The sequence below is a fragment of the Salvelinus namaycush genome, chromosome 35, assembly GCF_016432855.1.
Source record: "Salvelinus namaycush isolate Seneca chromosome 35, SaNama_1.0, whole genome shotgun sequence".
NCBI classification, from domain to species: Eukaryota; Metazoa; Chordata; class Actinopteri; order Salmoniformes; family Salmonidae; genus Salvelinus; species Salvelinus namaycush.
In genome coordinates this window covers 28,157,052-28,178,512 of record NC_052341.1, presented here as the reverse complement: position 1 = coordinate 28,178,512, position 21,461 = coordinate 28,157,052, and the positions used below count along the sequence as shown (strand labels likewise).

At 40.7% G+C, this 21,461-nt stretch overlaps 1 protein-coding gene across 1 annotated transcript; it reads left to right on the top strand.

Annotated features, from left to right (window-relative positions):
- The first annotated feature begins 12,307 nt into the window (after positions 1-12,307).
- LOC120029981 (protein phosphatase 1 regulatory subunit 3C-B-like) lies at positions 12,308-16,008 on the top strand. Its single transcript, XM_038975295.1, has 2 exons — positions 12,308-12,559; positions 13,418-16,008. The coding sequence occupies exons 1-2, from the start codon at positions 12,546-12,548 to the stop codon at positions 14,364-14,366; spliced, it is 963 nt and encodes a 320-aa protein (XP_038831223.1). The 5' UTR covers positions 12,308-12,545; the 3' UTR covers positions 14,367-16,008.
- Positions 16,009-21,461: the final 5,453 nt, after the last annotated feature.

The window sequence follows — 21,461 nt, the reverse complement described above, 5'->3', positions numbered from 1 at the left end:
ACGGCACAATTCAATGGACATTCATTCTTACATGTTCTATGTTTGAGCTGCTTTTGAAAGCAAAAGTTGAATTGAAAACAGTATTGGCATTGTTGAATTCGATTTTCATAATGGCAAGCTAGGACTGATGGTTTTGTTAGCTGTTTGTTTGGTTACCATGGCAACTACTGTAGCTATCTCGTAAACTTGCTAGCTACTTCAGTGGATGTTGAACACATTTCTACATAAGGGATAATCAACGGAAAATAATGAAAAATAATGAACGACGTGGAAGGTGTGTTCCCCCACTCTAGTGGAGCTTACTGTAACTGACCTTCCAAGGAGTTGCATTATTTTCCAGAGAACACTTGAGTTGATTATCCCTTTTATACCACGGCAATAATTTAACACATTTGCCGGTAGAAATGTGTACAATGGGTGGGTCTAATCCTGAATGCTAATTGGTTAAAACCGGCTAAATCTATGACGTTAAAATGCCTATTTACTTTGTTCCATCTGACCGCTATGGGGGAAAATACAAACTTTGTTATGCACATGTGCTGTATTAGCCTTAACCTGTACATTTCCACTGTCTGTTTCTCTCAAGTAAGAAGAAGACAGTGTTTTTCCTCTTTTGTTTCTGAGTAACTTAGTCACACGGTCAAAAGACAAAGGGCCATCTGAGAGTGACCAGTTTTTGGTCCATACTGTTCTTCTCGTATCTTTCAAGGACACAGCCGTGTAGAGATATGAAGAGAACAGAGGCTAGCTTGAGCAGCAGCGATAATTCTATTAGCAGAAAGGAGTAACAAAACTGACGTTATCACTTGTTTGTACGCTATCTTCCCACCATGATCTCACACACCTGCTAATCTGCCATGTAGACAAAGATTATAAAAGCTGAGACCCAACTCTTGTTCGTAGGACTATTAACGCTGCACTGTTGAGTGGATTGTTAACTGCTCAAGATTTGCAAATCTAATAATAAAAAGTTGTTGTATTGAAGAATCTGCAGAATCTCTTCCTTTTGATTAGAATTTCCACGACACTGCGCGATCCACTGTCTCATCAGCCCAGCCAGGCAATTTATAAACTTGATCTCCGCTATAAAAAAACATCTATACATTATCTCACAAACATTTAGTTTTCAACAGCGGAGATTTGTATAAACCTTGCGATCTATCTCTCTGACATTTGCAACATTGTTTCAATATTCGAATTCGATCTCCAGCTATCCCATACTGTAGTAATGAGCTTGTTGGGAGTCTGGATGAGTGAGACAGACAGGCAGGCAGGCAGGCTGTCACGTTCTGACCATAGTTCTTTTGTATTTTCTTTGTTTTAGTGTGGTCAGGGCGTGAGTTGGGTGGGTATTATCTATGTTTTCTGTTTCTATGTGGGGTTTCTCGTTTGGCCTGATATGGTTCTCAATCAGAGGCAGGTGTTAGTCATTGTTTCTGATTGGGAACCATATTTAGGTAGCCTGTGTTCTATTGTGTTTTGTGGGTGGTTGTTTTCAGTCTTTGTGTGTCTGCACCAGTTAGAACTGTTTCGGTTTTCACTTTTGTTGTTTTGTATATTCAGTGTTCAAGTTTTTGATTATTATTAAATTAAGATGAACACAAACCACGCTGCGCTTTGGTCCTCTCCTTCCACCGACGGAAGCCGTTACACAGGCAGCTTTTCCCAGCCAGTCGAAATCATGAATCAGCATGATTCTTAAGGATATATACAAATAACTTTTAATAGAAAACAGGTCAAACGAAACAAAGTGCTGTCACGCCTGCCCCCACTCCCAGCACCAGGCTTCCCAGCATTATGCACTCCTGCCACCATCAGTACGCACACCTGCCTCAATCACCTGTTTATTACCTCCCCTTCTCTGTTCCCCGCTGCTGCATCAATGTCCGTATGTCTTTGTATACCCGTGTGCTGACGCTGTTCCTGCCCTGTTACCTGTCTGTTCCTCATTAAAAGTTCAACTCCCCTCTCCAGCGTCGGTCCTTTCAAGTGCAGCTAGTTTGCTGTCTTTCCAGCTTCAGTTTGATGAGATTGAGTTAGTTGTGTTGTTGGCTAGCTCCGCTGAACAACAGTATCCTGACGAGAGAGCACATTTTCTATGCCAGACGAAATCGTGCATCATTAGCTCATTGTTATGGGATGTATCCAAATAAATGTCACAAAAAAACAGCGTAAACAAATGCATATGCAGCTACTTCGCTGTTATTCTGGCTTCACTGTTTGACGTGACTGTAAAATAGCCGTAGTTGGCTGGCCAGCTAGCAAGCAAGGGATAAGAATGTTGCCAGTCAGTATGGCAATGGAACATTTAGAAAAAACAACTGGGTCGCGTCCATAGATACAGAACAAAAAGACTGAATGACTGGATCTTGTTTCTGGCAACCGAACCGATAGAACAAATGACGAGCCTGCTTGGGTAGCAACCCTAGATTTGTGTCGGGAATATATCTTGTGGAAGGATGAAATAGTATGAATAAATTAATCAAAATAAAGTTTTTAATTAAAATATGTTTATCATTATTTGAATATGTTGGTAACCTGTTGTACAAAAGTGATAATTCCCTCGAAGCTGGTGTTTGGAGGATATACTGGAATGGTTTGCAGGCCTTCGACTTGAAACAACACCATGCCAATATATCCTCCAAACACCGGCTTCTCGGACATTATCACTTAAGTGTTGAAGGACTTTTACTACACCCATTCCATAAGCTACAATGCAAATAACTGTACAGAGCATTCGGAAAGTATTCAGACCCCTTCCCTTTTTCCACATTTTGTTGCTTACAGCCTTATTCTAAAATGGATTACATTTCTTTTTTCCTCAACAAGGAATACAATACCCCACAATGACATAGCGAAAACAGTATATATATATTTTTTGCAAATTCATAAAAAACATAAAACAGAAATACCTTATTTACATAAGTATTCAAACCCTTTGCTATGAGACTCGACATTGAGCTCAGGTGCATCCTGTTTCCATTGATCATCCTTGAGATGTACTGTGGGGCAAAAAAGTATTTAGTCAGCCACCAATTGTGCAAGTTCTCCCACTTAAAAAGATGAGAGAGGCCTGTAATTGTCATCATAGGTACACTTCAACTATGACAGACAAAATGAGAAAAAAAATCCTGAAAATCACATTGTAGGATTTTTAATGAATTTATTGAGATCTTGCGTGGAGCCCCAGATCGAGGGAGATTATCAGTGGTCTTGTATGTCTTCCATTTCCTAATAATTGCTCCCACAGTTTAATTCTTCAAACCAAGCTGCTTACCTATTGCAGATTCAGTCTTCCCAGCCTGGTGCAGGTCTACAATTTTGTTTCTGATGTCCTTTGACAGCTCTTTGGTCTTGGCCATAGTGGAGTTTGGAGTGTGACTGTTTGAGGTTGTGGACAGGTGTCTTTTATACTGATAACAAGTTCAAACAGGTGCCATTAATACAGGTAACGAGTGGAGGACAGAGGAGCCTCTTAATAAAGAAGAAGTTACAGGTCTGTGAGAGCCAGAAATCTTGCTTGTTTGTAGGTGACCAAATACTTATTTTCCGCCATAATTTGCAAATAAATTCATTAAAAATCCTACAATGTGATTTTCTGGATTTTTTTTTCTCATTTTGTCTGTCATAGTTGAAGTGTACATATGATGAAAATTACAGGCCTCTCTCATCTTTTTAAGTGGGAGAACTTGCACAATTGGTGGCTGACTAAATACTTTTTTGCCCCACTGTATCTACATCTTGTTTGGAGTCCACCTGTAGTAAATTCAATTGATTGGACATGATTTGTCTATATAAGGTCCCACAGTTGACAGTGCATGTCAGAGCAAAAACCAAGTCATGAGGTCGAAATAATTGTCAGTAGAGCTCCGAGACAGGATTGGGTCAGGGCACAGATCTAGGGAAGGGTAAAAACAATTTCTGCAGCATTGAAGGTCCCTATGAATACAGTGGCCTCCATTATTCTTAAATGAAAGAAGTTTGGAACCACCAGGACACTCCCTAGAGCTGGCCGCCCGGCCAAACTGAGCAATCGGGGGAGAAGGGCCTTGGTCAGGCATGTGACCAAGAACCCGATGGTCACTCTGACAGAGCTCCAGAGTTCCTCTCTAGACATGGGAGAAACTTCCAGAAGGATAACCATCTCTGCAGCACTCCACCAATCAGGCCTTTATGGTAGAGTTGCTAGACGGAAGCCATTCCTCAGTAAGGCACATGACAGCCCGCTTGGAGTTTGCCAAAAGGCGCCTAAAGGACTCTCAGACCATGAGAAAGATTATCTGATCTGATGAAACCAAGATTGAACTCTTTGGCCTGAATGCCAAGCGTCACATCTGGAGGAAAACCAGGCGCAATCCTTATGTGAAGCATGGTGGTGGCAGCATCATGATGTCTTTGAGACTAGTCAGGATCGAGGAAAAGATGAACGGAGCAAAGTACAGAGAGATCCTTGATGAAAACCTGCTCCAGAGCGCCCAGGACCTCAGACTGGGGGTGAAGGTTCCCCTTCCAACAACACATTGACCCTAAGCACACAGCCAAGACAACGCAGGAGTTGCTTCAGGACAAGTCTCTGATTGTCCCTGAGGGGCCCAGCCAGAGCTCAGATTTGAACCCGATCGAACATCTCTGGAGAGACCTGAAAAAAGCTGTGCAGTGACGCTCCCTATCCAACCTGACAGAGCTTGAGAGGATCTGTGGAGAAGAATAGGAGAAACTCTGTTGTGGAAATTACCACTAAGGACTCCAAGTCAAAGTTAGATGAACAAATCTTTATTATCACGTCCGAAGAGGTTACAACAAACTTAATACTCAAAGTACAAGTCTGTCAGAAGCTCTGAAGGAGTGCTTCCTTTTCAGTACTCTTTATACACATGCACAAACTAGGCATCTCTGCTCTCAGGGTGCAATGGGTTCCCCGAGTGGCGCAGCGGTCTAAGGGATTGCATCTTAGTGTTAGAGGTGTCAGTACAGACATCCTGGTTCGATTCCAGGCTGTATCACAACTGGCTGTGATTGGGAGTCCCATGGGGCGGCGTACAATTGGTCCAGCGTCGTCCGTGATTGTCCGGTGTAGGCCATCATTGTAAATCAGAATTTGTTCTTAACTGACTTGTCTAGTTAAATAAAAAAATAAAAAAATAAGCTGATCATGACCTTGCAAACATAGTTTCTAAGCATTGGGCCAAAGTAACAATGTGTTCCCTTTCTGTTCTCCTTCTATCAGTTCCCTCCCTGAGAGCAAAGTCACAGAACATTCTAACACAATAATCATGAAACAACACGCCACAGGTAGTCACGCATTTGCAGAGACAGAGGTCACAAACATTTCCACTACACTCCCTCCTTTTATCACTATATGTGATTTAAAACAAACAACATCTTAATACATTCAGTCTATCAACAGGAGTGTATTTAGTAAATACTGATTCTTACATACAATAGGCATAACAATAGGGAAAAATCCAACTTCATATTTGATCATTTTTCCATTATCCTTTCCATTATAAGGTTGATGTGGTTTAACAACCTAACTTAAAACCTCCAGGTACTTCGTCAAACATAGATACTAAGTCATTCTTGCATATTATCATCCATTATAGAGGGAAACGGGAGTTCCTGGAGAGACAGCAAGTTATCAGTATAACCTTCTTTAGTAGCATTGAACATGATAGCCTTGATGGCCTGACAACAAGAAAGCAAAATGATAAAAAACATTAAACAAGTACTTCCTTTCACAAGTACCCCCTTGACCAGCCAATAAGTTGGCAAGTGCCTCCCTGTTTTGCAGGGCCCCCTTGCGGAGTGCTTTTACTTCTTCATTCAGAGCAACCAATGCTTCTCTAGTAGCATTTCCCAGTGGTTAGCGTACATTTTACGTTTATTTAAATGTCGCCAACAAAACAAGAAACAAAGAAATGACCGTGAAGCTAAACAGGGCTAAGTGCCACTAACAAAGATAACTACCCACAAATGCGAAAGGAAAAAAAAGCTGCCTAAGTATGATTCCCAATCAGAGACAACGATAGACAGTTGTCCATGATTGAGAACCATACCCGGCCAACACATAGAAATACAAAAACATAGAAATCAGAACATAGAATGCCCACCCCAAATCACACCCTGACCAAACCAAAATAGAGACATAAAAAGGCTCTCTAAGGTCAGGACGTGACACTGCCTTATTTTCCTTTGCTGATTACATTTTGCGCCCTTAACTTTTTTAAATAACAAAAGAAGGCTTGTCTGCTGCTAGCTATGTAAAAACAAATCTCTCATCTTCAGTATTGCCTTGGTTTTGAAGGGAGAGGTGGGTCGTCTTGCGCTGAGCTAATAATATGAAACTCCTGCAAAATCATGAAAGCTCATTGGCTAATCAGGATTGACATACCTTGGGAACTAAAACGTTGTGGTGAATACCAATGCAATTTCGAAACCAATGCATGCAATTTCAATTATTTTCTCCAGTTAATAACAAAAAATAAACTGGCAAACGTCCAGTCAAGGCTTAGCATGCCACGCAAAGTGGCTTGCAAAGTCACAGAACATCCTAACACAATAATCAGGAAACAACAGCTAGTAGCTAGTAGTCACACATTTGCAGAGACACAGAGGACACAAGAATGTCCACTACAACTCCCCAAATACAGGTGTGCCAAGCTTGTAGCGTCATACCCAAGAAAACTCGAGGCTGTAATCGCTGCCAAAGGTGCTTCAACAAAGTACTGAGTAAAAGGTCTGAATACTTATATAAATGTGCTATTTACGTTTTTTTTTAATTAATGTGCAAAAATGTCAAATAAATTGTTTTTGCTTTGTCATTATGAGGTCATGTGTGTAGATTGATGAGGGGAAAAAACATTTTAGAATGAGACTGTAATGTAACAAAATGTGGAAAAAGTGAAGAGGGTCTGAATACTTTCTGAAGGCACTGTATATGCATTACATATTGGCTTATAGATAAAAAAAAAAGAAGATTATTTGTGCCGATGTAAAAGTGGTGTTGGGAGTACTCAGTAGGGTCTTCATGGGGCACAGTTTTTTCTATCGTTGCCAATGTAATGGGCGGAGTAAAAGGCCAGCAACACTCTGTATTATTCTGTGCCCTTTTGAAATGACACCATATATAGATTCTACAGACCCAATGCGATTCTACAGATCCAGAGTACTCCCAATGCCACTTTTACTTTTGCACATGGAGTTGTTTTTATAAAAATCCATATGTAATTTATAGGTCTACAGTCTTTTGCATTGGGACCACTGAAATGGGTGGACTAAAAAGTGCTGCTGGATATGTAGAACTCAGTCCCCCAAGAAATAACACCATATATAGGTTCTACAGACCCTACTGAGTAATCCCAATCCCACTTTTACATCTGCACAAATAATCATTTTTTCTATACAAACCAATATTTAATGAATGTGCAGTGTATTGCATTGCAGTGCACGGAGTGGGTGGAGTAAGGAGTCCCCAGCACACTCTATTACACCCGTTGCCCAGCACAGTAGAGCAATTTACGTTTTGTAGACTTTATTGAGTAATTCCAATTACACATATTGTATTTTATTAAAACTGTATTTCTTTACCCTACACAATAGCTTTCAACATTCCAGTATTGGTGTAAACTTGCGAAAGAAATGCTGGTATAAATGATACAATATTAAAAAATCATCCTTTTTTTGAAGGCAGTTGCAATGCTGTGAAAACCAATTGTACAGAACGAGAGTTTAAAAATAATCGGTGTTTCCAAATTCTATCATGTCTTTGTAGGGGGACTCTTATTTGGAGAATAAAAAAAATCTGTGATCGTGCTGCTAGCATAATGCTGCCAGGAGAACGGTTATAAAAAAAACGAGGTATTTTCACCCATCACGTGATGAGATGCTTAAAATCCAGTCGTGCTGCTGTGCTGAGCATCGCCTCTGGTTGTGACTCCTTTTTGTAATCAAACCACTTATGAAGCATTATGCACTGACTGGAAATCGATTTATCTATGAAATAAAGGTCACACTTACTTAAAAAATATAATTTCATTATTATGAGGAAGAATATGATCATCTAATTGTCTCTCCACTGCAGTCTTCTCTTCTTAATTTGTCACTGGATAGTGTTTATTGTCACATTTTTGCAGCAGCAGGCCTATATGCCTGTTATATTCATACCACCTATACAACCCTACAGAAAATGCTCAAAAATGGTTTATACTTCAGGAGGAAAATAATATGGGAAAGAATTTGATGCAATGTTATTATCAAGTTATTATCCCATACTGTCTAATTAATATAATATACGTCTATGCTAGTTTCATGGTATGCTGGGCCTGCTCTTGCCATATATCTCACCTCTTGTATCTGTCCAATGGCTTACCACCAGTTTTCACAATTCCATTTTTTTAAAGTGAGTTTGACCTTGGATTTTCTGTGTAAATACTGGTGTATTTGCTCCACTTCAAGTGGTCTGGACAACTGAGCAGTGTCCGATTTATCACAGATCAGATAGCCAGTTGTGCCATCCCAAAACCTGCACATGAAATGAATAATGTGTTCTCTATGATAAATATTTAAGGAGGATAATTCAGCCCTTCAACCAAAGAAACACATACTGTATGTGCTATTTTCATTTTCTGATTACTATTTTGTATCTTATTGTAAATTCACTGAGATGGAAATGTATTGTAATGTTGTCTATTTATAGTCTGTATGTAATATCAAGACTCTGGACTGTTCATATTGACTATACAACTAGAAATATACCACATCCCCAACATTTTCCAAAATGGAAATATATACAGTACCAGTCAAAAGTTTGGACACACCTACTCATTCGAGTTTTTTTTTTTTTTTTTACTATTTTCTACATTGTAGAATAAAACTATGAAATGTCATATGGAATCATGTAGTAAACAAAAATACAAAGATTATGCAAAGCTGTCATCAAGGCAAAAAGGGTGGATACTTGGAAGAATCTCAAATCTCAAATGTATTTAGATTTTTTCAACAGTTGTTTGGTTACTACATGATTCCATATGTATTACAATGTAGAAAATAGTCAAAAATAAAGAAAAACCCTGGAATGAGTAGGTGTGTCCAAACTTTTGACTGGTACTGTAGTTCTTTGGTTGAAGGGTTCCATTTTCAACACAAAAAATCAGATGAAATTGATGATATGAAGTTACTTCTATTGCCAATGACCTATGTGACTACAGTCTGGTGAGGACAAGGCAAACGCACCTGAACTTCATGTGCTAAAAATACTTCTCAGTAGCTGCCGGCCCCTGTTTCTGGCCCTCTATTCATATCAGCACCCCCTATAGGCTGTTGGGAGAGTACTTAAATGTGGGATGATCTGAATGTGGGAAGGACTCCATGTTCTATGATGTAATTTCATATGGTAGTGTGAATCATCAGTTTATCGGTTGATACTGTATATGAACCAAATAAGCCACATTCAAAAAGATACCCACAAATAGCTCAGTAGACTATACTTATCAAAAGTTGTGGTACATGTCTACAAAGGACCAATCACCTAGTTTGTTGGCCCTATACAGTATGGATTATATCATGATATTTTTAAAGGGACGAGTATGCATTTTGGCTGCATTTCAAAAATATGTCCCTACTCCCTAAGAATAATTTCTGTCATTTTCCACTGGGTGTCTCTAAGTCTGAAACAATGCATTTTTCTACTCAGTTGGGTTGTTAGGCAGAATGCCAGATTAAACACTGTGGAGTGAACCCTTCAGGTAGGCCTGCCATCTGACCTTACCAATCCAGAATTCCTAACAATTCATTGTTGTGATATGGGTACTCTACCACTTGCAGGGATATCAGCCAGGAAAGCATTTTGACCTGAATAAAGTTTTAACTACATATCTTGGTCAATCATTCAAACCACATCCAAATGCTAGAGGAAATATCCAATACAAGAATAGAAAAGATTTTGTTACAAATAGAAATAACCGCTTAATAGCATAACTATAACAGAAGTTTGCAGTGTTTTCTTGGGCCAGTGCCTCAAGTATAAGGAACTATAAAGATTTGGATCTGAAGGCATTCCCACACAGTATTGTTCGTTTTGCCTCAGGAAACGTATTAATAATGCTGACTCATTTGAAATTCCAATTACAGTACGGTGGAAGAAAAAGCAGGTGAAGTCTGCCCTTTTAAAGGATATTGAATCACGTGAAACTAAGCCTCAATGGGTCCTGATATAAAGAAAGCAACAGGCACACTATTATGGCTATTTTAGGCTGCAATTTCAACCTTACTTAGATACTGTATTTAGAGAGTCACTTACACTATCTCTGTGTGTCACTAGTATGTTTTCCAGTTGCTCCGGAAGTTACTGTATAACAGTGAGCATGCATTCTCCAGATATGCAGACCGTCATTAAACTTAACTTCCTGTTATGCAAAAACCAACAAATGTGCAAGAGCTTCTGACTGTGACCGCTAGACCTACAGTACAGTACACTGAACCAGGGAAGCGCACACAGTAATTGGCTTCAAGCCACATGGTTGCTATGAGGAAATAGGTTGCATTCAGAAACGTTTTTAGACAGACTACTGTGTGAGACACCTTTTTGCCTTTACCAAGTTTATATAAACCATATCTAGATTGGATTGTTTTAGTATTTGCTTTTACATTCGGGGATATAAAATCAAATCAAATGTATTTATAAAGCCCTTCTTACATCAGCTGATATATCAATGTGCTGTACAGAAACCCAGCCTAAAACCCCAAACCGCAAGCAATGCAGCTGTAGAAGGACGGTGGCAAGGAAAAACTCCCTAGAAAGGCCAAACCCCAGGAAGAAACCTAGAGAGGAACCAGGCTATGAGGGGTGGCCAGTCCTCTTCTGGCTGTGCCGGGTGGAGATTATAACAGAACATGGCCAAGATGTTCAAATGTTCATAAATGACCAGCATGGTCAAATAATAGTAGGTCAGCGTTCCATAGCCGCAGGCAGAACAGTTGAAACTGAAGCAGCAGCACGGCCAGGTGGACTGGGGACAACAAGGAGTCATCATGCCAGATAGTCCTGAGGCATGGTCCTAGGGCTCAGGTCCCCCGAGAGAGAAAGAAAGAAAGAGAGAAGGAGAGAATTAGAGAGAGCATACTTAAATTCACACAGGACACCGGATAAGAAAGGAGAAATACTATAGCCCCCCGACACATAAACTACTGCAGCATAAATACTGGAGGCTGAGACAGGAGGGGTCAGGAGACACTGTGGCCCCATCTGATGATACCCCCGGACAGGGCCAAACAGGCAGGATATAACCCCACCCACTTTGCCAAAGCACAGCCCCCACACCACTAGAGGGATATCTTCAAACCACCAACTTACCATCCTGAGACAAGGCCGAGTATATATAATAATAATATTATTGTGAAAGTAGATCATCCATTTACACAGTTATAACTCAAGTCAGTTATGGAGCGGAAATTCTTTAAATATTCCTACTGCAATGATGTAAGAGTCATGTATAGCACCTTATCTCCCCATAGAGACAAGAGCGGAATCTCAGTCACGTCTGAGTAATAAGGCTTCTGATGGTGGACATTTCACTTGACACCCTCTCTTACACTGCCCTCTCCATGGCCTCTCTTCTGTCTACCACATTCATGATAGCGGTGAGACCACTCCTCCAGCCCTTCACAAGCTAAAAAGAGCTACAGTAATCTGCACCGCTCTAAAGGCAGCAGAGACAAATATAAACAGTTTCCCCAGGACGCTTCAGTGCAGAAGTTGTCCTCGCTAGCATGGCACCTAGCAGATGATCATACCCCTATGATGAACTGATACTCTGCTCAGACAAGTTCAAATAGATTTGCTGTGTCAGTGTGGAGGTATTTCAAAGCTTACAGCTGCCTGAGATCTCAAAGAAATGTCTCCCAGCCCAGGCTCCCACTTTGGCATAGTTATATTTAGATTACAATCCCCTAGTTTTCCAACTAGAGTTAGTTAGACCTGGAATTTCACAAATAGGCTAATGGAATGGTACAAAATGCCTCAGGTCTATCTTCAAAATATGAGATATGGTATTATAGATGTCTATAATGTATAGACTACAAACTATGCGTAATTGACATGCACATATTTAGTTGCTAAACATAAAAACAACCAGTAGAGGTCTATTATGACTAAAAATCGAATTATTCTCCTCCACTCCCCATCCTGCAACGTAACCCGAACCGACTAGACATTTCAGCACCTCGGGTAGGACGGTAGACGCGCAACGCTGAGCTGGTCGCTGATTGCGCGAGCGCTCGGCGTTTCGCTTTTCCATTGGCTATCATCCGGGGTTAATTTGAAGCAGTATGCGAATCGTCCGGATGTACAAATGGAGACTGGAGAGTGCCTGAGCCATTGTCAGTACAGCTGGACTGCAGAGGTGAAGTGGGCGTGCCACGCAGCATTCAGGATTCTCAACCTTCATTGGAATGGCAAAATAAAAAAAGAACACAATTCTGTTCTTATGAAGTTAGTCCGTTTATTCATCAGCAACATTTAAAGTTTTTGGCTGTTTCAACGCTTCCCAATGAATTGCACAAGGTAAGCTCACAGTGCGTCAAATATGAAGCGCTTCGATGGAACTACTGTCATTGGATGGGGCATGAATTTTGAACTGCGCAATTAATAAAAACGAAAAGTTTCTTAAATATAATCGTTTTTCAATCCCAGGTGAGATTACATCTGTGGATGAAATATCATAAATTAACTCACTGACCAGTTTTCTTTTGCCTGTGATACTTTTTATTACATTTTCATTGACTGGCCAGTATTGTTGCATACAGCTAGATAAAAGGTCACCTATTTATACCCAAGCCTACTGCCCCCATCATCTACATGAAAACTAAAAACCTATAGTCTATGTGGCACAGTCATTATCGTGTGAGCAAGGACTTGAAAGTTGGATAGCTGTTTATCTTCTGGACTTTTGTAAGCTATTGCTGAATATTTTCTGGAAAAGAATTAGGCCTATTTGAATTGTAAAAGTATGCAATATAGCTCCCTACATATGATTACTATAGCCTGGTATAAACTATTTTGAGTATTATTATCAGTGTAGATGTTCAAACTGTTCCAGGAACAAATGTATTGAATACTTTTACACATCTGTGTTGGATTAATTTAGATGACAGGTCTCTTTCAATTAATGTACCACATCAATCCCCAAAAATAACAAAAGCATTTCTGCATGCAATATTACTACGGAAGTGTGGTTTGAGTATGCCTAAAATATTGTTACCTCTTACACAGCATAGCCTGTGTACATACTTCTTACATGAGTTCTATTACTTTCTTTGACCACATCCTGCATGGGCTTTACTATTTTCAGTTTCACCTCAACATATAACAGTTTCACCTAGAACCTTGTTGTCCTCTTGGTGCGGTCTTCTTTTTCAACAGGGTCCTACACATGTTGAACACCAGGCCGATGCCAGGTCCTATCATGCCAGTAGATGTAGCCATGAGGATCTGCCTGGCAAGCTCTCCGCCCCTCCGCAGCTTCTTCAGCACGTACGAGGACTGCCGATCGCGAAACCTGGCCAACTGCTACAAACCACTGAGGCCGTGCATCAGCTCCAAGCAAGAGGTAGAGGCTTCCAGCCTGGGATGGAAGAGTCCCAAGGCCAACGGGAAGAAGCGGGTGGTATTTGCCGATTCAAAAGGCATGTCCCTAACGGCCATCCACGTGTTCAAGGAGTTTGAGGAGGACCCACTGTCTGACCTGCAATTTGACCTGTCTGACCTGGCCAATGCCACCACCGGCCTGAAGGTCTCCATAGAGAAAAGTTTTACTCTGGACTTCCCTCAGCCTGCTGAAGATTACCTTGACTTCAGGAACCGGCTTAAGAAGAACCAAGTGTGTCTGGAGAACTGCACACTCCAGGAACGGTCACTCACTGGCACTGTGAAAGTCAGGAATGTAAGCTTTGAGAAATTGGTCTCCATACGGATAACGTTTGACTCATGGAAAACACACACGGACGTTGCATGTACGTACCTGAACAATATGTACGGTTATTTGGACACTGACACCTTCGCTTTCACCGTCGACCTGTCAAGTTCTGTGCCCTCACAGGAGCGTGTAGAATTCTGCATATGCTTCACTACCCAGGATCAGACGTACTGGGACAACAACGATGAGAAGAACTACAAGTTGCTCCACAACGACACAGACGCTGACCAGACCAGCAATCCCATCATCCAGACCACCGCACCAGTTGAGTTCAAGAGAGACGGCAAGACGCCGGAGATGGAGTTTGACCAGTTCGGGAGCCCGAGGACATCCAGTGGATTCTTCCCTGAATGGCAGAGCCGGGGCCGCGTAGAGACCACGGCCCCATACTGGTGACGCAACAACAGGGCCTTTATGAGAAATCCACAAGATGCTCTCATAACATCAACTCCATTTGAGTGACAGCAGAACATTTAACTGTGTGTTCGTATGAGAGTGCTGGCTGACCCGTCTCAACAATGAAGATATAACCACAATCTGAACCGTTAAGATGACTCACGCGTCAACAGTTGCGGTCCTTGTGGGGCCCTAGAATGGACATATTTGTTTTTGTCACTGCAGTGGAAAGGTTCAGAATGTGTTGTCTCTTCATGTTTGTGGGTATATGTGAAGAAACAGAAATCTAGAAACAACCATTTGATCCTGTAACCACCTGTTGTTATCACCCAGTTAACCCCCTAATCATTGTGTACCTGTACACAACATAAAGCATTGTGGTAAAATGCCATCATAGCCACACAAATATTATGATTTAAATTGCCTGGAATTAATTACAAATTGCAAAGGGCATTAAAGGCTCAGATATAATAGTGTACTCAATTTTTGCTGTGAACTAAAGCATTTTATAGACTTGGAAATGTGTTATATTATGATTTGTCCTAACATAGATGCCTTCCTTTGTAATGTTACTTTGATTGTCCGTTAAGCAGTTTGTAATACAATGGCATTACTTCACCACCTATATACACAGTGAGTAAAGCTGATTTCACAAACAGAAAGACCACTCCAAATTTGGGAGCCTGCACTTTAATTCATATCTTTAGCATTTAGGTTTAGCATTTTGTACATGGAGAGTTGTTTTGGTGAGTTTATATCAACATAATTAGCTTTACTTTCCCTATAATAGCTGAACCTATTCCTTGGTGTTAGATGTACGGTAAGCCACCAGAATATCACTATAATGTAAGTCACCCGAATGTTGCCAGACATTGTTGCCAGAGCACCCGACTTTGCACTGACCGAAATATGGCATGCCTTTAAAATGTGAGAATGTGAAAGAATAAGAAGTTGAAAGTGGAATAATTTAGGTACAACATAAAGTACTTCATATTGAAGTTGTCTAAAATGCCATGGTACCATTTGATTGAAGACTTTCAGGTGAAAAAACGAAAAGCAATACAGGTAAATATGCATGACGATACCCCAGCATATTATCAACACGGTGTGGGCCTAAATGGAGCACCTCCCTTTTTTCACTTACCATTTTTCCTACGTCCATTGTGTTTGTGAAAATCCTTCACATGCAAACACATTCAATGTGTCTCTTCCTAACCTGCTCTTCTATATGTTTGCTGCTACTGTACGAATGTGCTGTTCTATCTTCAATGTGGACCCATGCTATGTGAATTGTCTCCTATGGGAAAAAAAGGGGGATGAGAGTGAGGGCAGTGGGGATGTTATTTAAGGAATGTATGAGTAAGTAAGGGAAGTGCTTAAAAGGGAAATGAATGGAAAATAGGTCAGTGTTAGAGGGCTATGCTTGGGACTGAGGATTCAGAGTTTACCAGACAGTGGTAAACACTGTTAGCTACTTTGTTTCTGAAATGGAAATACGGCCGAATGTAAAGGGCTATGACACAAGCCGTGGTTTCTAACCGCCAGCATGATTTTTCTACTGCAAGGGAAGTTCTCTGTGTGTGAGAAATGGCTTACTGTTTTCTGTGTTCCTTTCAGAAATAAAAATCGAATGTTTATAGGGTGAAAGACTCCTGACTTTTCAATCTGGATTTTATGTATGAGATTATTATGTTGTCTAAGCAGTATTATCCAGCTGGGATCACCGTATCTGCAATACCATTGTCTAAAGCTCAAGTACAACATTCTTAATGACATTTTGTGACTAAACAGGGTGCACGAATTATACAAGAGGTGTGACTCTTATAACAAAGTATATTTATACAGGGGTGACCCGTTCAAACAATCAAGCAATTGAGAGCAGACACAAACAGTCATCTGGTCATCTATGAACATTTTAACATCTAGGCCATGTTCTGTTATAATCTCCACCCGGCACAGCCAGAACCAGGCCAACCCTCAAAGCCTGGTTCCTCTCTAGGTTTCTTCCTAGGTTCCAGCCTTTCTAGGGAGTTTTTCCTAGCCACCGTCCTTCTACACCTGCATTGCTTGCTGTTTGGGGTATTAGGCTGGGTTTCTGTACAGAACTTTGTGACATCAGCTGATGTAATAAGGGCTTTATAAATACATTTGATTGATTGATTGATTGATTGATAGTAGGTCAGGGTCTGGTCCATATGTTTCCAGTGTCGCATGTGACGCACGTCTCTCAGAAAGAGCAGAGAGCCTCACTTAAGAATGCTGAAGAGACAAATAGCTATGCAGGCAATGTTAACAGACGACCGTAGAGGACTGGGCAGATAGAGAGCATGTCTCATTGGCCAAGATTGATGAGCTGCCAGATGTATGAGCATAGACCAAACAGGTCAGTGCTATTATTAGATACAGAGAGCAGAGCAGACGATAACACAGACTGTGTGAGCATAATGATCGCTCTGCCTGCTAACCAGCACGTACAGCCATTTGCTGCAAAAGCTGTTTAGAAATGCAGTTTTCAGGATGTACTGACCCGGAAGAACTTGGCATGTTTGACTTTGCATTCAATCAGAGTGTAGAAGAGAGAGAATGACACAGAGACGAAGGGAAAGAAAACTTCTCCCGGATAGGTCGAGTGGGGAGTCTTCTGTGTTTACTGTTTGAACGTCAGAGTTGAATTGAGCGAGTCAGTGACTGTCAGGTTTAGATTGGTTAAAGCAAGGAGATAGATCCGATTGAGTAACTAAGAAGCATCGTCTTGATAGCATTCAGTGGTCTGTCCCCTAGCTGAGGCTTATCGCTTGTTTTTGGATTCGTCTTGTTCTGCTTCTTGACTGCCTGTCTGATACAGGGACAGATGGTCAGCGATTGAGCGTCAACGCACTCATCACATGCATGAATCGATCAGCACGTGAACAGCTGAACAAATATCACAAACCAAATAATACTATTTTCAGCTAGTTCAAATAAATTGTATCAATAGAGTACAAAAACATTGTTGGAATTGGCAGAGCCTACCCTGCAAATAATGGGACCCTGAAATGATATAATCGGCTTGTTAATAACGCAGGACACTTCAATAATATCATATGGATACGTAACATTTCACACATAACTTACCAAGGCTATCACAAGTATGATGGACGTAGCCAGCTTTTGTGATTAATCAGACATGATCCATCTCTAGTTAGTCCGTCAACCTTCTCATAACTTGCTTATAATAATCTACTATAAGTAGAAATGGGGAAGATTTGCGGCAATCAAGCCATGTGTCCTTGTGCGTTGGTCAGGATCTCACCGCCTTTTCGAAGTCAAAAGGTCAAATACAGTACCTCAGATAGCAACTGTGGGCGCTACTAACTGTCCAGTCACTCTACGACTAGACATGTCATATTACTTACTCATTCACACCTGCCCTTTACACTGCCAATGCCTTACTCTAGCCAGCATCCCAAAATGGATCCTTTGCTATTAACACCTTGTGAATAGCCTGCCTGATGTGTGTTAACTTTGGTTACTCATCAGATAGAGTTGAATGAGTAGTTAGGGAATATAATGTTTCCAAAGACGTTATGGGGTTATAATGACAAATACATTTTAATTCCATTCAAATTCCATTCAAATTCCAGACACATGTCCCTTAAAGCTGGATACATTATATGGGGTTGTCAGTAGTTCACCAATAATAGAGAATCCACTACAGGTCAACTTAGTCATTTTCATGTTGCTGGTTACAGTGAAAAGTATGTTATTTTGGCAGGGACAATATAATGGCCTGTCTCAATTAATTGTTACAGGATCAGCACATAAGACTGGATTCAGACTTGAAACATTGGTTTTGTCTTTCCATGTACTGTACACTGTTAAAAAATCCAGTTGTTTTTAAGGTAACAGTAATCCTAACATTAACCTTACTGTTGTACTGTTACACTAAAGTTTCTTTGGTATTTACGGTAACATACTGTATTTTCTTTTTACAGTAACTTACAAGTAATCGGCTGCCAGTAAGTTACTGTAAAACAACAGATTTTTTTAATAGTGTATGTATGTCCTTAATCTTTGGACATGTTTTAAAAAATGACGTCAACTGACGTTATTGCATTCTATATCTGGTAGATGTCAGAAAGGTCAAATGAAAGAATCCATCTCTATGAACTTGAACTTCATCTCAAGTCCATGGAACTATAGTGATTAGTCAAATGTCAGCCGTGTGTAAACATATGATGTCTTTACAAGGGTAGGGTTTTCTGTTCTTTCACTTGGTCACGTAGTACACATCACACCTTGGAAAGAAACATATAAAACACTTGCCCTCTCCCATGCTCGCTCTCCTTAGTGTTTGGATTTACTTTGGAATTACTTCATGTGGTTTTGATACATGCTACGCTGATGTGAAAGCATTGGAGCTGTGATTTTCTAATGAGACATGGCATATTGGCAGACAAAGACATTATTCAAATTCCGCCCATTATTTATTCATTATCAACTTGTCTATTGCAGAACGTTTGTAGAGTTGACACTTGTCTCTTCATTTGATACAGAGTTCTGATTTACAAAAATAGGTTGAAAATACATTGATTACATTGGTCTTTGGTTTGTTGGTCAATGGTAAACCCAGACAACATCCGACCCTGATGGACTACTCTCTTGTTTGTCTTCTACCTAGAGAAACTAGGGACGTGAGTGGCTTGTTTAGAAGTACGTCTGACGCTTGAATATACCTATAGGGCACAAAATAATGAGAGTGACTGACCGTTTTATATGTCAGACAGAATTCACTCGGGGGAAACAACGTCTAAAGAAGTCTTGCTAAACTCCAAGGAACCCCAAAATACCAGACACTACCCCATAGAAGCAAAACATGGCATCTATAATGAATTCTAGTAACTCCTGATCAATCATCAAGTGTGTGTGTGTGTGTGTGATTGTCATGTCTATTACGTAATGGACCAACTTTGTTACTAGTGGGTGACATTGGGCAGGTTAGTGGGCCCCAACATCTCCAAGGTGTCTCTGTACTGTACATCATCGGAAGGGGTGGAAACTGAATATGTAACACATACTTTGTCCTAAAGTCACATGCTGTGACCAGATCATGTTAACATCCTCCTCTTATATGTTGTCCTGCCAAGCCCTCACATAGAATGTAATGACATCAAAGGGGGCAAGAGGTGACATCACTAGTGATCCATAGAGCACAGCACACAAATAATGAATGTGAGCTTTTTTCCACGCTTTCTTCTTAGTCTCCATTCCTTCCTTGCAAATTGACCCTATTCTTGGCGCATGCCTCAGCTGCCTGGCATGGTGGCAGAATAATCAAAATGTCAACCGTCACTCACACTAGCCAGGGTCCTGGACTGCAGAGTACGTAACTGCTCATAGTTGTACAGAGAAACATTGTTATACAAAAGCAAAAGGGTGAAGATACACTTTACATGCAGTTGGATATTATTTTATGCAGTTTACCATTAAATAGTATGTATGCTTGCCATTTGTATGCTCACATTGGACAGAGAAAGATGTCCCACGTTAATATAAAGATTTTGGCAATTTCTCTTCCTTGTACTTTGAAATCTTCTTTATTTCAAAGTATTAACTTTAAGTGTAGCCTATTTCCCATTACAATGTTCATAAACTAAAACTTAATATACTGAAAGTACAGAACTAACCAAACCTCTTCAACTCTCAAAAGGCTACATGACATCTGTCTGGTCTAGTGGGACCCTGGAATGTCGAAATCTCCTGAGGAAATAGAATGTAAACAAAGAAAGAGTCACGAAGCTCTTGAGCAAGAATGCTATATTATTGCTTAAAAGGAATACAGGAGAATTTAAGCATTACATGACCAAACATCAATAAGAGTGAGCTTTGATTTCAAAACGACATGCCATAAGCATTAACCCCCCTATAGTCGATGTCCGCGCATCCGCACAAATCTAATTAGCATAATACAAAAATCCCTATAATTTTTTATTTTTAAGCTAGAGATATGTGTTTTTCGCATGGGCCGCATCCGCCGATGTCGGCCATCCGCATCTGCGGTGGAAGGTGACAGGGCTACAGCGATGTTTGTAAGACCAGGAGACATCCTGAAAATCGGTCTTCTCACGGAAACGTCTGTAGCGTCCGAACGGTTTGGCCTACAAAACTAATATGACCCCTCTATGGAAAGACGAGCCTCCCACAAACACATTGTTTTGCTGAAGGTAGCCAGTGCCTACAGTGCCTTCAAATTATTCATACCCCTTGACTTTTTCCACATTTTGATGTGTTGCAGCCTGAATTTGAAATGGAATAAATGTAGATTTTTTTGTCACTGGCTTACCCCTTAATGTCAAAGTAGAATTATGTTTTTTTTTTTTTTGGTACAAATTAATAAAAAATGAAAAGCTGAATGTCTTGAGTCAATAACTATTCAACCCCTTTGTTATGGCAAGCCTAAATGTCAGGGTTTACCAAAATTGGACCCAGAAGCAGACCAGGACAAGGTGAGTATGAAGATGGTGAGTATTTATTAATAAATGAGAACGTGGAGGTAGATAGTTCCAGGTGGTGGAGCGGGCAGCGGAGGTGTGTTGATGGGATTGGATAGGCAGATCCAAGGGATAAACAAAAACTGGCCACGAGCAGACAGGGATGGGATATGGGTTCCGGGTGAATGGCTGTAGACAGAACAAACGGAGGTAAGTTAAAGGCAAGCAAGACGTACCAAACAACAAAACAAAACAAAACAAAACAAACTCTATCAACTGGAGGCTGGTTCGTGGGCACAACATACTGTTCATGGCTAACGATCCGGCAGGGAATGGATGTCAGGTCCGGGCTTAAGAAGAGGAGAGATTATGATCAGGACCAGGTGTGCAGATAGCTGATGGGATACAGGTGCGGGTAATCAGAACTCCCAACTGGCTACATTGCCCGGCAACCAGACAGGGTGCGTTCCAGGACGCCGGAAAAAACACTCCAGGACAGAACACAGGCAAAAAACAGACTCAGGAAACGGGATTCGTGACACTAAATAAGTTCAGGGGTAAAAATGTGCTTAACAAGTCACATAATAAGTTGCAAAAAAAAGTTTTTTGATTGACTGCCTCATCT